Here is a 15,474-nt window from a genome sequence, read left to right as displayed (position 1 = left end):
GCACAAAGGTGCACAAAGGAGGCGCACAACTCGTCATCACCGTCGAAAAAGCTCAGGACAGATGTGGAAAACTACAAAAACAAGCCTGACTTTGAAGAAGACACGAGCCTTTAGGATGTTCCGTTCTTAAATCGTAACTCACAGCGGCTGGACAAACCCTGAGGAGGTAGGAGGCCACTGACGGAAAACCTTTGAATGGGGTCTACTGGTTTAGATTTATCGATTCCCTCACTGGTGGAATGATTTCTTTACCATTAAAACATCTGGATCGCACTCAGTGGCTTCTTCTTCTAACCCTAGCCCTCCGGCGGTGAGGCGAGGGATGGAAGTGCCCTCGCTTTAGATCAGACAATGAGGATGATGATGATGTGTTTTTACATTTACAAGTCAGTCATGAGCTAATGGCTAAACTGGTCTTTTTACCTCTGCCAAGGATGTTCTGTTTTTGACACCAAGAACAATCTAGAACCTTTTGATGATCCAGATCACCAGGTGGACGGTGTAGATCCACTTAGGAGCGGAACGAGCTGCTTGGAGGTCTCTGACGACGCAACACGAGGCGACAAACGCAAACACACAGCCTCCTCCTCCACATCTGTCTGATTACAGAATAAGCTGCACGCTTCACTCGCCACACCTAAAACAGACGCCGATGCGTGTTCAGATGGCTCCCGCTCAACAAAAGCCTTTTTCTTGCTGCATCCAAGACCCCGACCCGCGTCTGGTGGGACTCCACCGCGTCCTGGCTGCAGCTAACGGCTCCGACAGCCGTGGAAACACTGAGCGGCCTCAAACAATGACGTGCATGCAGACCTAAGCTTTCACATGTGTAGGTGTTGGTTTCTTGAACGTAGCCTTGAATCGTGACCTCACTGTGAGAGGTTGAGAGCTCCGTTACGGAATTAAGACATCATGACACATTCACATGCTCATCACACTTTGGAAAGAGGATCTGTAAAGTATGTTGAGACAAAACTTTACCGGCCTACCCATCTTGCCCCTCTTCCCTGGTTCGCCAGGAATGCCCTGAAAGTCAGAACGAGAGAGAGAGAGAGAGAGAGAGAAAGAGAGAGAGAGAGAGAGAGCACATTATGTAAAAACCGGATCAAAACCGAAGCGTTTCTGACTGAAACCCAAAACGCCATAACTGTGAGCGCCTCTCAGCTCCTGCTTTAACATGTGAGAGGAACAGCTGACTGCAGCCTGTCCGGCATGTTCCCAGCCTATTACGGGAGATTTAGGCCTCATCTCACGGTAATATATGGAGGACAGGCTGATCTGCTCTGCTGTCGGCGTGAAGCCTCTCTGGCTGGCCGGCTGATGGCTTTATGTTTGTGAGACGGGACCGGAGGAGTTCAGGCAGTTCAAAGGCTCCAATCAGATGAGTCATCATCAACGCCCCCCCCTCCCCCCCCCCAGCCTTATAGAGCAGCATTCAAACAGCTGGCTACCGCTTCCCGTGTTGTAGCAAAGGGGCAGCTGAGCGAGACGCCACTGCTGCCGTCCCACGGGGACATTAGCCGGATTCAGTTTGTCACTGTGCCTTTTAGCAATTACTGACGGTGCTTGAGAGAAAATAGACATTTGATCAGGACTCACTCTTTCGCCATCAGACCCTGGAAGGCCAAAAAGCCCCGGGATTCCAATGAAACCCTGCAGGAGAGGAAAGAGGAGGGGAGGGATACGGGGCGTGAGTTTTCGGATACCGTAGAGCAGCAGGAGGAACAGTGTCTCCCATTCGCTCTGGGGTTGTGTGTCGGGGGCCGACGGTCCAGCATGGATAGGGTGGGATTTCATGAAGAACCAAGCCATGAGGCAAGTGTATATGCCCATGGACTGCATGGTGCTGGCTTCCACGATGTAGTCCAAGGGCACATACCCTCACGCCAGGGATCTCTGTAGATAGCAGGACACCAGGTGAGCTGTACGTACAGGGTGAGACACACACAGGACAACAAGCACAAACAACAGGTAAACACCGGGGGGTGGGGGCGGGACCGGCCGCCAGCATCAGGAGAGGGCAGCGTGCACGATGAGGCGATGCAGAGAGGGGGAGAGAGGGGACTAGAATGCCTCCTTAAGACAGCAGGGCCTCATACGGAGCTTAAACAGGAAATTCCAGCTGGTGGGGGCAGGGGAGGGGTCGGAGCAGCCAAGGAGAGCTGATAAAGAAGCTTTATTGGAACGCAACATTCAGAAATGGCTGTTTGTGTGCTTCTTGTTGTGTGTGTTTGTACACACAGTGTGTCTGTATGCAGTAACACGCCCGCTACGTTACGAGATGATTAACAGTGGCGCACGCCGGTCAAGCAAACACGTATGAATGTGTTAGCATGTGCAGCAAAGTGCATCCGTGTACGGGACGGCTGCTCCGCCTGCAGCTGCACATGCGTGTTCTCTCTCAGCTAAGACGACAACAACTCCTGCTTTGATGTAGATTTAATCCACATCTATGAGACATGTCAACACACACACACACACACACACATACACACACCCCTGTCATGCTAGTTAGCAGTAGTAAAGCACTCGAGCTAGCTTACCCGAACGCCTTTAGGCCCCATTGGTCCTACAGGCCCCGGTAAACCCTGAAAAACAAATACAGGAACTTAAATTCAACACTGAGTGGTTTAAACCACAAATAATGTTTCCCCAAATACACTGAGTGTTGCCACTGGGAAGCGGCGGCCCAAAAACACAATGTATGTAAAAGTATATTCAGTTACTTCAGAGCAAACACTGCAGTATACGAACAGACGCAGCGGCTGTGGGAGGAGCTTCCTCCAAAAACACGTCATTTAGTTTTATATTCCCACTCAGCTGATCAACATAACCTAATTTCAGCTGCCCCCCCGCCCACGCTACGGCCCCCGCTACAACTGTACCAGTCACAGCAGAGGATTTACTGCACCTGCCTGCCAGGATAACCTTTGGCACCTGGGCTTCCGACTGGACCTCGCTCTCCCTGCAGGGCGGGGCGAGAGAGGGAGAGGGGGGGGGGGGGAGATGTGGTGGGTGATCTAAATTACAGTAACACACATTTGACTACGCAGAACACACACAAACAAGCAGGTTGCGTCCATGAGTTCATGCAGAACTTCCTGTGACACACACACTCGTAGCCGAAGCCGCGCCGGCGGCGAGGAGGGGCTCCGGCGCCGTACAGTGACCAGAAGGCATCAGCACTTGATGTACTTTGTTCTGAATGGCTGGCCAACGCGCACGGTGGTGCACACGATTCCGTCACTGCTGCTGCAATGATTCAGAACCCCGGCTGGAGCCGCGTGGGAAAGAGGAAGGAGCCGGCGGTGAGAATCACCACGGATGAGTCGTACGGGAACTCCCTGCACCGCCGACGTCACCCGGTGAACGGGGACCTTCTGAAAAGTGTGTGACAACGAGGAAAACGTTCCCGTCTGCTTTCCATGACTCAGGTTTTCACTAATACCAGCGCCGAGAGGGACGACCTGGAACGACTGAAAATAGGCCCGGACACAAGGCTGCACATTTAAAGTCCTCCTTCTGGGCCCGGAGGCCGGAGCCACGCCTCCCCCCTCCTGCAGCAGCAAATAAAGGAGTTCATTGAACTGATGTTTTTTTTTTTTAAGACAGAGCAGCAGCTTCAGCATGAAGAGACTGCAAGAAAAGCGGAACACGCGGCTTCGATTAAAACGCTGCAGGATGGAGGCTGGACCCAGAAACAGGGAAACAAAGCGGGATGAAGGAAAACTGTGTCCAAAGCTGCAGCGGAGCCGCTAAGAGTGTCGCCGGTGACCTAGTTGGCTCGTCCCCGTGTCTCTTCTCTCTCTCTGGCATCGCTTCCTGATATCCTGGAGAGCATCGCTGCAGCTCGGCGCTCCGGCCAGATGTCTCTCCTCACCAGGGCTCCATAACAGGCTAATCGCATATGGCTACCGCTACCCTAAGGCATGCTCGGTGCGTGCACACACACACACACACACACACACACTGACTTCATGCCGAGCGGGCTTTGAAGCAATGAGATGAGATTAGTCATTGATGGTGGACACCAACGTGCAGGTAGGAGGACGAGCTTCAGCAGGACTTTTAAACAACAATAATATATCATTTTGGCAAATTGGCAAAACATTATTATTATTTTTATCTTGGGATTAACAGAAGTGTGAAGAACAACACGGGCATGGAGGACAACATCTGTGAGAGCTACCCATGGAGGAGGGAACTTACAGGCTCTCCGGGGATGCCGGGTGGACCAGGGTAACCTTTGTGTCCCTGAGGAGACAAACACAAGACACGGGAGGTGAGAGGAGGAACACAACAAAGAACACACACGCATTCTGAAACAGGCCGCAGGTCAGCCAAAGCTCTGCGTGAAGCAGAGTATGCATGTTAGCAGTAACGCAACGACGGACGAATTGTGCGCCATATGCACGGAATCAATCTGCACTCCCGTCAAGGGATCAGACTTTCCATTGGCCGCGTTCACAGAGAAACGGTGATGGGGAGGTGGAGCCAGGATCGTGGCATGCTGAGGATATAAATGCCTTCCTGTTCCAGTCAGATAGCAGCCCCCCCCTCCGCCTGCATCGGACGACAACACTGAAGGTTTCTTCAGTTCTGCTGCAAAATCACCAGCCGTCCAACCTGACAGCAGCCAGGGGGGGGGGGGGGGGGGGGGGGCGCCTCAACCTCACATCGAGCCGCCATGTCAGTAAACAAAACGCGTTTCTGCAATCTGCGTATTCATTTCTGCCACATGTCGTCAACCCACCACTAGGGGGAGCCTGTGAGTATTAAAGGTGGGCGGTAAAACATGCTACATGCACATGCATGTCAATACACAGCTTACTTGTAGTACAAACATGTGTAGGAGCGGATGCTTCCCAGCTGGGGGGTGCTGGGGGGGTTCTGGGTTTTAGGCCCACCCAGACCATCCCAGGTCCTTCTGTGACTCGTTATGACCTCGTCAAAGAAAGTGGCCGTTCCCACCACCCCACTCGTGTTTACACTTCCACTTGCTTAATGAGCATGTGTGTCCAATCAGATAAATCCACCAGAATGCTTTTCATTTTCAAAAGCCCCACGGTAGCAGCCTGTAAGCCCCCCAGCCCCCCAGCCCCCACCCCCGGGAACTTTAAGCTCATTTCGGCAGAAAAAAATCACAATAAAAGGCACACTGTGTCTGTGGACATGTTTTTCCATCGGCCGTTCCGTACGCACTCCGGTTTGCGGGTGTTCGCGCGACCGCAGGCCTCATGTCTGTTCACAGCCTGCTGGCTACGTGCTCCACGGCCTTCCTCCGGCGGGCAGCGACCCGGTAGCAGGATACCGCTCAGCTCATTAATCTCAGCTTTCATCTTTCCACTTCCCTCTGCAGCGTGGAGCCAGATGATTACTCAGAGCAAATGTCTGGCTCCACGCAGAACATTAACCCTTTGTTTTGGATGTCCGCTGGGGAACGGCGCGCCGAACGAAGGCACGATGCTGACGGGACGGTTTGGTGGAAACCCTCTCATCGCTGCATCCTGATTTCCTGGCTTGTAGCGGAGATGCTTTGTTCTTCTCGTGGGACAAACAACGTGATGGTTGATTTGAATTCTCTCAGAACTATAATGATGATGTGGATTTGGTAGCTTGAACGTTGGGCAGGGGCTAAATGGACAGGGGTTGATTTGGAACAGGTTTTGGGCGCTACAATAAACTCTCATGAATAAGGGACATTTGTATAAGTACTACAGTAACTACACTGTGCAGGGTAATTGCAGTATATAATTCTACTTTGTAATGATAGCATACTCCTGTTAGCATCGCCAATTATGGTTTATACTCACATGAAGTTCACAACTTTTGAGTACAGCAACCAACTTGAAACAGGAGAGGGGTAAGTTAGCTTAGCGTAAAGAGTTTACCCGACCGTGACTTAAGTTTTGGGCAGCTATGCTAACTGCTACTTAGCCCCGTGCGTAGCCGAGAATGTTGTTTGTGTACTCAGCTGCCTTTTAGCATAGAGCGAATAAACATGTATATGGTTTATACAGTATAACATGTGCAGGAAAAGAGCTTCCAAAGTACATAAAACAAGAGCAAAGAGATGGATGTACCGGCTGGGAAAGAAGCGGGAGGGAGACGGATCGAGTCCGTAAGGTGAGACGAGTGGCTCTTAATGCCGCCTCGTAGTTGAGTCTCGGTTCTCCCTCTGAGCGACCCCTCGGACCAGACTGGAAAACCGCTCACAGTCCGCCTGGTAGAACAAAGGTTGTAGCAAGCGGAACATGCTTGGCTCGTCTGAGGGGTTCGAATCCGATATGCTCCCATCACACGTTCAGAGCCTGGCTGCTTTCTCCATTAAAGTTTACCACGGAAACTCAGCAGCAAAATTCCACAATTCCCGATTGAAGTGTCAAGCTGAGGCCCTTGTGTATCTGTCGGTTTGCGTTTTGGTGCGTCTGAGACAGCGATGCTATGAAGGGAAAATAAAGAATAGCATAAAGGAAAAGCTCCCGTTTTTCTAAACCACAGCTTCGGTGCGAGTCAAGGAAGCGAGACGCAGAAAGTCAAACGGCCAGACGACTCCGAGGGGGAATAAACAGCACATTGGTGTTTCAGGGTGGCCGGCGCTACGAGGACATCATGATGAAAGTCATCGCTGCTTCGACCTTACAGCAGGCACCGACGGGACAGGACTCGACTGGGACTTTCCACCTGAGCTGAACATGGAGCAAACAAAGAGCCCATTGGTAGACAGCCTGCCGTGACTCACATCCCCGTCTCAATGCAGCGATGTGCAGGCATGGCGGTCCTGATGGGAGGTTAGACCAGCGGCGGGAGACATCGAGATCATTGGACGTTCTGTTTACGTGACGGAAGGAGGCCGACGCCGTGCGGTTGATTTAGCCAGTTTCCTCTACAGTCATCGTGTCTGTGCTTGGTCGGCCGATACCTGAGGCAAGCTGCGGCGATGTCAGGGTGTCTCTAGAGGAAGTTGCCATGGCTACAACTTCACAGACATGATGATGTCATCGAGATACAGTTTCAAGCAGGTATAGCGCACCTCAGGTGTCATTTATTTTCCATTGCTCATTGCAACGTAGTCAAGAAAGGGGGGGGTAATTTCTGCCAGGTGATTTTGACTTTATGTCGAGCAACGATTAGAAGAAGTCCATCAAGTCCGTCATGGCTCGGCACAGCCTCTCCCGCGGCGCCGACCTGCACACCCGCCTCTTTTCCACGAGCTTTACATTTTCCATTCCGTCTGAGAGTGTGTTAAAGAGACATACAGCTTGGGCAGGGAGATACAAGCCCCCTAACAAAAGCCACATGTTCAGCGCCAGGCGGTCCAACTCAAGTCCGACACTGTTGCAGAACTCTTTCTCTCCGGGACGACGGCGACGGCACGCAGAGGCCGTTTGCACCTCCGAGTTCAATTCATCAACTCGTGCTTCCACTTTGTTTGAAATGTGTGCACGGCTCATTTTGGTTTGAAACGCCACGGAGAGCGAGTTTACGGGATCCTCTGTGTTTGCGTCTGACTGTTTAAGAAAAGATGGAACAGATGATTTTAGTTCAGGCCGCACGAAGCATCGCGACAGTCGCAGACAATGTCCGGCGTTCCGGAGGTTGTAGCCTCGCTGGACTGACTCTTGGCCCGGACCCGTTCCACTCCCGTCGAGCCGAAGGACACGTCCCACTTTTTAAGATAAGATCCCAATCCTTCCCTATCCTTGTTCCTCTGATTAAAAAAACTCCCCTTCATTCCTCATGACATCCTTCCTGCCAACATTAAAACCCGTCTGTGTTGAGGCCAGCACACACACACACACACACACACACACACACAATGACTCATTTCTTTCCTGGGCTTTCCCAAGCGTTTCAGGGGACTGGATTCTGCCGATGTCAGCACAAAACTCACAACCTCGTTTGTTTAGTCGACGTCTCGGCTTCCTTACCCTCCGGCCTTCTTGGCCAGTCAGTCCAACCGGGCCAATAATCCCTGAGTCTCCCTGGAAACACAAAGCAAGAAGGCTGTTAGCGAAAAGTGCACCGAGCCAAACAGGAATAAATGTAGCATGAAGCGCTAAAGGGGAGCCGCACCTTTTCTCCTTTAGGGGCGGGCCCAGGTGAGATGCCAGGATCTCCTTTTCTCCCCTAATTAAAGAAAAACACAAACGGATTCTATGTTGGTGAAAAATGCTTGAAATTATTTGTCCAATCTCAGATTACTGAACAAGTTAATGGACAAAAGTACTTTTATTTGGACTAAAGAAACCCACACACACACACGCACACACACACACACACACACAGCTTCATTGTCAGCAGTAACGGGGCTTCAGCACATCAAAGCTACGTCGACTCCTCTCCTCCTGAACCCCTGCTATTTACAACTTCATTCATTAGTCATGACAGAACAAAGATGGCCGCGGACCCCGCCGACATCAAACACTTCTCAATCGTTCTCTCAACACACCTGCCAGGTAGACATAGCCCGCCCTGCACTGAGCTCCACTGACGTGCAGAGCTTCAAATATTTGCCTAAGAGGCTTTTTCCACCAGAACCGAACCGAGGAATCGGGTCTTTTTATGCTATGACATGATAGGTCTCCTAAATAAATGGAAAAAATAGAAAACTTTGAGGGAAATGGTGATAAAATCTAATATGAAGCAGACTACTGCCTGTAAAAGTCTTAATTTGGTCTATCACCTGTCCCATGTAGAAATGTTCTTTGTTTCAAACAACCGGGTCTAATAAATATGAACAGCTGCAGCTTCAGATTTATTTAAGACAAGACATTTGTCAGATTGAGACGAGACTATGTACTCCGAGTACACAGTGGCGGAGGTCAAAGGTGAACACTGATGCTTAACAGTCCAGACAATAAGTATATAGGCACACAGACACTTTGTGTCAGGCGGGGGCTTTGCCTGTTCGACAGATTTATTTCATGTTCTCACTTTCTGACTTGTAAAGTTTCTCGTCGGCGCCGTGATAAATCACTTGCTGGTGTGCGGCGAGCGACCCATCTGTCCTCGCTGTGCTCCAGACACGGCGGTAGTGCACACGCTAAAAACATGCCTTCGCTTTGCAAATGACGTCAGCATGAGAGGTAAGATCAGAAACAGCTTATGCTATTAGAGCCGGTTACATAATCGAGCACGGATGCGTCCACGTGGCCTCCGGGCCGACAGGAGAGCCTCAGACTGGCTGTGAGAGGTACCTTGAGCCCAGGTGGACCAGATCGGCCGGGGTTGCCATGGGGACCGGGGTCGCCCTGTGGAAAAAGCACAATCTGAATCAATCTTCATATTGGGATGGAGCCGATGTAGAATGTGGCTTTGCTACTGTGAGCGGGACTGGGGGGGGGGGTCTCTATGCGGCTTTAACCCATTTCCTAATACATCATCTGTGTGTGTGTGTGTGTGTGTGAGAGGTATTTGTGGTTGGTGTTGGGGGGGTATGGAAAATGGGGCTTTGAGGAGCTGCTCCACCATATGGTTGTGGTTTTCCTGCCCTGTGTTGCCACACAATCCCCCCCCCCCCCCCCCCACACACACACACACACACACAAACATGCTCTGCTGAGCATCTTAATGAGGAACGCAGACGGTCCCGTGTCATCACGTCCTGAATTCCTCTGCTGGTGTGTATTTCTGTTTACTTTAGCAAAGGGGGATCTACAGTAGCAGCGCTTTGGTGAAGTGGACCGTTTGGGACCCCTCCGGGGGGGCTCTGGGAGCCAGCGAGTGGATCGGGACCCACATGTCTTCTGACAGGAGAACACTCCATCCATCCAGCCATGGTCTCTCCACACCGCGGAGGCGCCCTTGCCCCCCCGTAGCGGTTCAGGGGTCGAGTGCGTCAGAATAAAAAGAGCCACAATTGCTTTTAGATTTGGGTCAGCGATTTTCACTGATCTGAGCCAAAACATCGGAAGCCGTTACAGCGATCAGGGAGGACGGATCCAAACATTCAACTCCGGATAATCCCACGGCGAAGAAGTGGTAATCTGGGATTTGTGACGGGTCACACGGATCAACAAAGAGCCTTTTGAGCAAAGTTCAGAAACAGACAAGACAAGCGGCGTCTGCTGTGACGCTTCGGGTCAAAAGGAGCCGTGAGGACCGACGTCGGATTCCCACAGACGGATGAGCAGGATGTAACAAAGCGGAGCAACACGCCTGTAAAACAGGATCACTGAGATTAAAACTGAGTCTCGCGTTGCGTCCAGACCCGGTCCGTCCAGAGCCGGTCCGTCCTGACGGTGTTAAGAGGCAATGACGTGCCTTAAATAACCTTAACAAAACTAGCATATCCCAATTGCATGCTAGCAAATCCACCCTGTGGTTTACCGCGCTGGTAGGTGCAGGCCGGCGCTGACGTCGGCTACCATGGTCCTGCTACGGGACGCCCCCCTTCTCCAACAACAGGTGTCTAATTAAAGAAGGCCAGGGTGGGGCGCGAGCCAGCTGAGGGCTATCAAACGAAAAACCACCGACGCAGGGCGGTACTGCGGTTCCCGTGGCAACAACGCTGCAGCTCATTTTAAGCATTTTAATCTAAACAAACGATGGCTCCTAGTAACATGCGGTCCGTTCTGCTCGGAGGGACGGAAACCTAAACCCAGTATTAATGCCACGTGTGCAACGCCAAACCAGGAAGTGCTGTATGTGAAAGTCTGGCTCTTAAATATGGACGCGTGACATCACACAGAATATTTTAGGCAAGCTCCTTTAAAAGGCTTCGCTGTAAACAGAGTTGGACTTTTAAAACGAAGCTTGTAAAAGATAGTTGTAATGGATGCACAGTCCCCATATTAAAGATAAAAGAGTTTCTGTGCCAAATGAGCGCCGGAGGGGCAGCGTCTGATGGACCCGAGTCCGACCAGAGCCGCCATAATTAAAGGTCTCAGTCAGCGCACACAGTTTCAACTTCACCTCCGGGAATTCAGAGTAAGAAAAATCAATCACACAAAGCACAAATGAATTCATAAAGGAAGGTTTTCAGAGGTGAAATCTACCAGAGCATATAAAAAAGAAAGAAGTACTCTCAAAGTATTATTCAGGCTTTTACAAGGACACGAATAAGAGCTCATAATTAGTCTGAAAATGATGATGGAGACCAAGAGCTACCTTCATGCCAAGCACCTAAAACCTGCTATTAAAGCACCTGAGGGGGTTTAGAAAAACACGGGCTTGAAGCACGGCCTGCGCTTTTTACTCTCCTTCCTTTATAGTGGTCGTATTTCAGAGATTTGAACTCGGGATCATACAGACCTGACGGAGTCCAGCACCCCCCCCCCCCCCTATTCATTAGCAAGTTTTATTATTATTAGCAGGTTTCTATAAGAAACGTCCACCTGGGACATGAATCAGCTTTAAGAGCAGCTGAAGCAGGCTGGGGGGGGGGGGGCACAAACACACTCAGCCAGGGTCATGCCAGCTATTCATGGACACCAAAACAAAGCCTCGAGGCTTCGTGTGTGGGGTCAGAGGTCAAGGTTCACGGGGGTGTGCTTGTGAGCTCAATGGTGCTTTGTGTGTCATCAGAGAGACTTCCAGTCACTGAGGTTACGAAAGGTCACCTGACTGGAATATACCTTGTAATGAAGAGCTTGCAATGTAATCATATGATGAGCCTGTTGCCTAGCAACCTGTATCTTCTCTTCAGACTTGGAGTTAACGTGTGATCAACAAGTGGATTTCCAAATTGAACCCAGGCATTTGGATAACTTGTGTCTCCCCATCATTATTGTTGATCTGCATGAACACAGACAGAAACCGAGGAAGTGGGAGGGACTTCCTCCTGCAGAGGAGACGATACTCGTTTCAGTGGCGAGGAGAACGAGGCCTTTCATTGATCCAGAGGACAGTTCAGCGAGGAGGGAACGTGCAGCAGAGCCGCGTGCTCTCTGTTTACAGTGCACAGATTAGGCGTCCTGCGGCGCAGCCGGCCGTTTGAATGGCCGCCTTTATAGCAGCTTTCCTGTTTATGCTGGGGGGGGTGGGAGGTCAGCGCTCGCAGCCCCGTGCTGAATGCAAAGGAAAACTTTGTGTGTGAGTCTGTGAGAGCGCATGTGTGTTTGTCAGATGGGTGATGGTCGCGATTTAAAGTGATGTGAGCGATGGGGGCGGGGGGGGGGGGGGGGGGGGATATTATTATAGCTTCAGAAAATGGCCCAACACAGGGACACAAACATCTCCGGCCTTTTCAAGACGTTATTTAGCGACAGTTTGTGTTGAGTTTTCAGTCAACGTCAGCAGAGGAGGCAAAAAAAGGTGCCCAAAATAACCCTGAATAAAGAGGGGGGGGGGTAACGGAGGGTACTCACCAGAGGACCTCTCCTTCCTGGCAGGCCGGGCTTCCCTGGAGGTCCTTGCAGCCCCTGGTGAGTCAGAGCACACAGTTTCAGTGTTGAGTCCCGGCGTGAACATCGATCGACTTCATGCCATCACATCAAAACCAGTAAGAGGTAAAAGGGGCGGCGTCAGGAAGCTCTGAGCCCTGCGTGTCTGGAAACCGAAGCAAGACTAGAAGTAACAGGTCATTTCCTGTCCTAGTCAATGACCCCGTGTGGCGTTATCCTTTCCTGAGGGGTTCTGGCTGCTTCCACTAAGAGGCGCCTCCGGCTCCCGGCCAACGCATGCAGAACATCAGTGTTCTCAATGACCAAGCAATTAAAATAATGTTTGTTAACCTTTAAAACCACATCGAGTGTCGGCTCCTGGACTTTTAGGCCTTTTTTGATCATGATTCTTATACTTTTCTTTCACGTTGTATTGTCTGTCTCCCAGTTTGCAGATATAATTGAACAGAAGCCTCGAGATTAGAGAAATATTCAGTTTTGACTCGAAGATAAACACATTTAGTTCAGATCATATAAATCACGTTGGTGCCTGCGGAGAAGCCTCAGTGGCGAGCCAATCAGGGTTGAGATGGAAGCCGTTGTCATATCTGCATGAGTTTGGACTCCTCGCAGTGGAAGGAGGACGGGAAGAGTTTAGGGAGCAGGAGTGATGAAAGACAAAAACACCGTCTGAAAGCTCAACCAGAGGAGGCTCAGCGAGCAGCTGATCCGTGATGAAACGGAAGCGTGGCCAGCTTCCATTACACCCACAAATAAAACCAACGAGATCACCCCCCCCCCTGCCAAACCAGTCTGTCACAGTGGTCCTAGTGACACCCGCCGAGGCCCGGCCCACCTTTGCCAGGCTGAATGATGGTGTTTACTGACTGTTGCGACCCTTGACCCAGCTTTGAAAGCGGGCCATGAAGCCTCCGCCATCCCTACTATGCAGGAATCTGGTGCAGAGATGGCAAAGCGTCAGAGCCGACACGTCACACCCGGGCAAAGAGCAGCGCAGGAGGGCTGGAGGAAAACGAGGTCCTGCATCCATGTGGAGGGGGAGGAGGTGTCACATCAACCTAGTTGTGTCTGTGCGCTCTTCCTAGCACCAGAGCACCAGAATCAAACATGGTACAATGACCTGAACCAGCTGGGATGTTCCAAGCAGAACATACGTCTTTCTGGGCCAGAACGTACAAGTCAGTTGTTAATCTGGGTAAAGCAGACACTTCACATCCACGTAAAACACAAAAACACAGAAACACACACAACAGCCGAACGGTGCTCACCGACAGGCCCGGGTCTCCCTTCGGTCCTGTTGGTCCAGCCAGCAGAGAGAACTGGGTCGGTGGCACCTCCCAGCTAACGAAGCCATCGGTGGCAGGCGGCGTTACTGGGTTGTACCCCAGCCTTGTTGGTCGCGGGGTAACAGGAGCCTTGGTGGGTTTGGCTGGTTTTGTTGGTTTGATTTCCAGTTTGGAGTTGGGCTTGGTGCTTCTAGCAGGTGTTGGTTTGGTGGGACTCACTTTGGGCTTTGTTGGTTTGGAAGGAACCCCTTTGACAGAATTGGTTTTGGGTCTTGACGGAGTGGCTTTGGATGGTGTGACTTCAGGTTTGGGAGCCATTTTCTTGGTTGAGGTTGGTTGTGGCTTCTTTGGGACACCAGCTTGGTCTGATAAGGCAGAGTCGGGCTTCGTCTTGGTTGGCTTGGTGCTGGTAGCGGCTGGAACAGGAGCTTTCTTCTTGGTGTTTGTTCCTGTAATTGTGTTTTTAGGGTTGGCATGCAGAGTGGGTTTTGTGGGAGCGGGTTTTGTCGGAGGGGTTTTTGTCGGAGGGCGTTTTGTGGGAGGGGTTTTTGTCGGAGGGCGTTTTGTGGGAGGGGTTTTTGAGGACTTCTGATTTGAAGATTTAGATGCGGAGGGTCTTGGGTTTGGAGGTTCTGTTGGGGGTACTCTTGTCCTGAGTGATGCTGTGACAGTTTCAGTCCTGTCTTTGGGTGGTGGGGAGGCCAAACCAAGCTGGACTGTGGGTGGCATCACAGTTCTCAATGGGGGGGTGGGAACAGTCCTTGGATTGGGCCTCTTTGTCTGGGTGGGGGCTACATATCTGACAGCCAAGGCAGCAGCAGCAGCACTCTTGGCGAGGCTGAGCCGCGTGGGCTTTTTGACTGGTTGTGGGCCACCTGATGGGGGGGTAGCAGCGGTAGCTGTGGTGTTTGTGTCTCGTGGTAGGATAGGCAGCAAGGGGGAAAGGTTAGGCCTGTACGTGTCAGCTTCCCTGCACTGTTTCTTAATGTACCTGCAGTAGTTGTGAGCTGCCTGTGCCGAAGGGACCAGGTCCAACTGGCAGATGGCGCCTTCAAAGTGGGCTGAGGCTTGCTGCTGGCTTGCCCTCCCCAGCAGGAAGGAGCCCTGGAGCTCTGGATCCAGTCCCTCCTCACTGTCCCACCCAAAGTCTGCATGAACTCTCTGCTCTCCGCAGGAGGCGTATAGAGTCACTCTCTGTCCATGAATCCCAACCCCCAGCTGGTGCCACTGGCCATCGTGGGGCTCGTAGGGCAGCGCCACCGAGGTGTTCGGTCCGGTGTGAAGAACCAGATTTCCCGGCACAAGCTGCAGACCAAGAAGGAGCTTCCTCTGGCCCGAGAGGAGGGTGAAAAAGAAAGCGCTGTTGACCCGGTGTGAGCGCAAACTCAGAACCAGTGCCAGATTGGGCCAGACGGCTGCTGGGAAGACTGAGCGCAATGGAGCTTCGATGTGCGCCTGCTGGTTGAGGATGATTCCCGATCGGAATGGAATGACCCCTGCTGGCACGGAGCGTGACGGCTTCTCTCCCTTGAGCCCCAACGTTTGGAGGATGTCCACATCTGGATGGAAGGGAGGGAGGAGCAGAGGTTATGGAGGCTGAGGAAGAAAGTCATGTCAAAAGCTTGACCCTCCATTATACATTTTAAGAGTTGTCTCAAGCTCGAAGAATTGGATTGAATCGATTATCATTGATAATTCATTGATAATTCTATCAATCCCTGCACTTTTGGTTCTGCAATAAAAACCCGGACTGGAACAGAAACAAGACAATTAACAGGACAAGAGAGGAGAGGAGGCACCGAATCGGAATCTTTAGCTGCTAGAAAGCCCCCAATGAGCCA

General features: G+C 51.5%; 1 protein-coding gene across 1 annotated transcript in view; it reads right to left on the bottom strand.

The window, feature by feature from the left end:
* The window catches only part of col27a1a (collagen, type XXVII, alpha 1a), a 31,601-nt gene extending 17,884 nt beyond the window's left edge, over positions 1-13,717 (bottom strand). Inside the window, exons 1-10 of the mRNA XM_068752825.1 lie at positions 13,616-13,717; positions 12,312-12,365; positions 9,201-9,254; positions 8,077-8,130; positions 7,932-7,985; positions 4,210-4,254; positions 2,912-2,965; positions 2,544-2,588; positions 1,600-1,653; positions 982-1,026 (exon numbers count right to left, since the gene is read on the bottom strand). Coding sequence (XP_068608926.1) covers positions 982-1,026; positions 1,600-1,653; positions 2,544-2,564 — 120 coding nt within the window. The 5' untranslated portion in view covers positions 2,565-2,588; positions 2,912-2,965; positions 4,210-4,254; ... (3 more) ...; positions 12,312-12,365; positions 13,616-13,717. The remainder of the gene's footprint in view (positions 1-981; positions 1,027-1,599; positions 1,654-2,543; positions 2,589-2,911; positions 2,966-4,209; positions 4,255-7,931; positions 7,986-8,076; positions 8,131-9,200; positions 9,255-12,311; positions 12,366-13,615) is intronic.
* Between the last annotated feature and the right edge of the window lie 1,757 nt (positions 13,718-15,474).

The sequence above is a fragment of the Brachionichthys hirsutus genome, chromosome 19 (genome assembly GCF_040956055.1).
Source record: "Brachionichthys hirsutus isolate HB-005 chromosome 19, CSIRO-AGI_Bhir_v1, whole genome shotgun sequence".
In the NCBI taxonomy this organism is placed as follows: Eukaryota; Metazoa; Chordata; class Actinopteri; order Lophiiformes; family Brachionichthyidae; genus Brachionichthys; species Brachionichthys hirsutus.
Note: the sequence above shows the minus strand (reverse complement) of the source record. Positions and strands in the feature narration are given on the sequence as shown.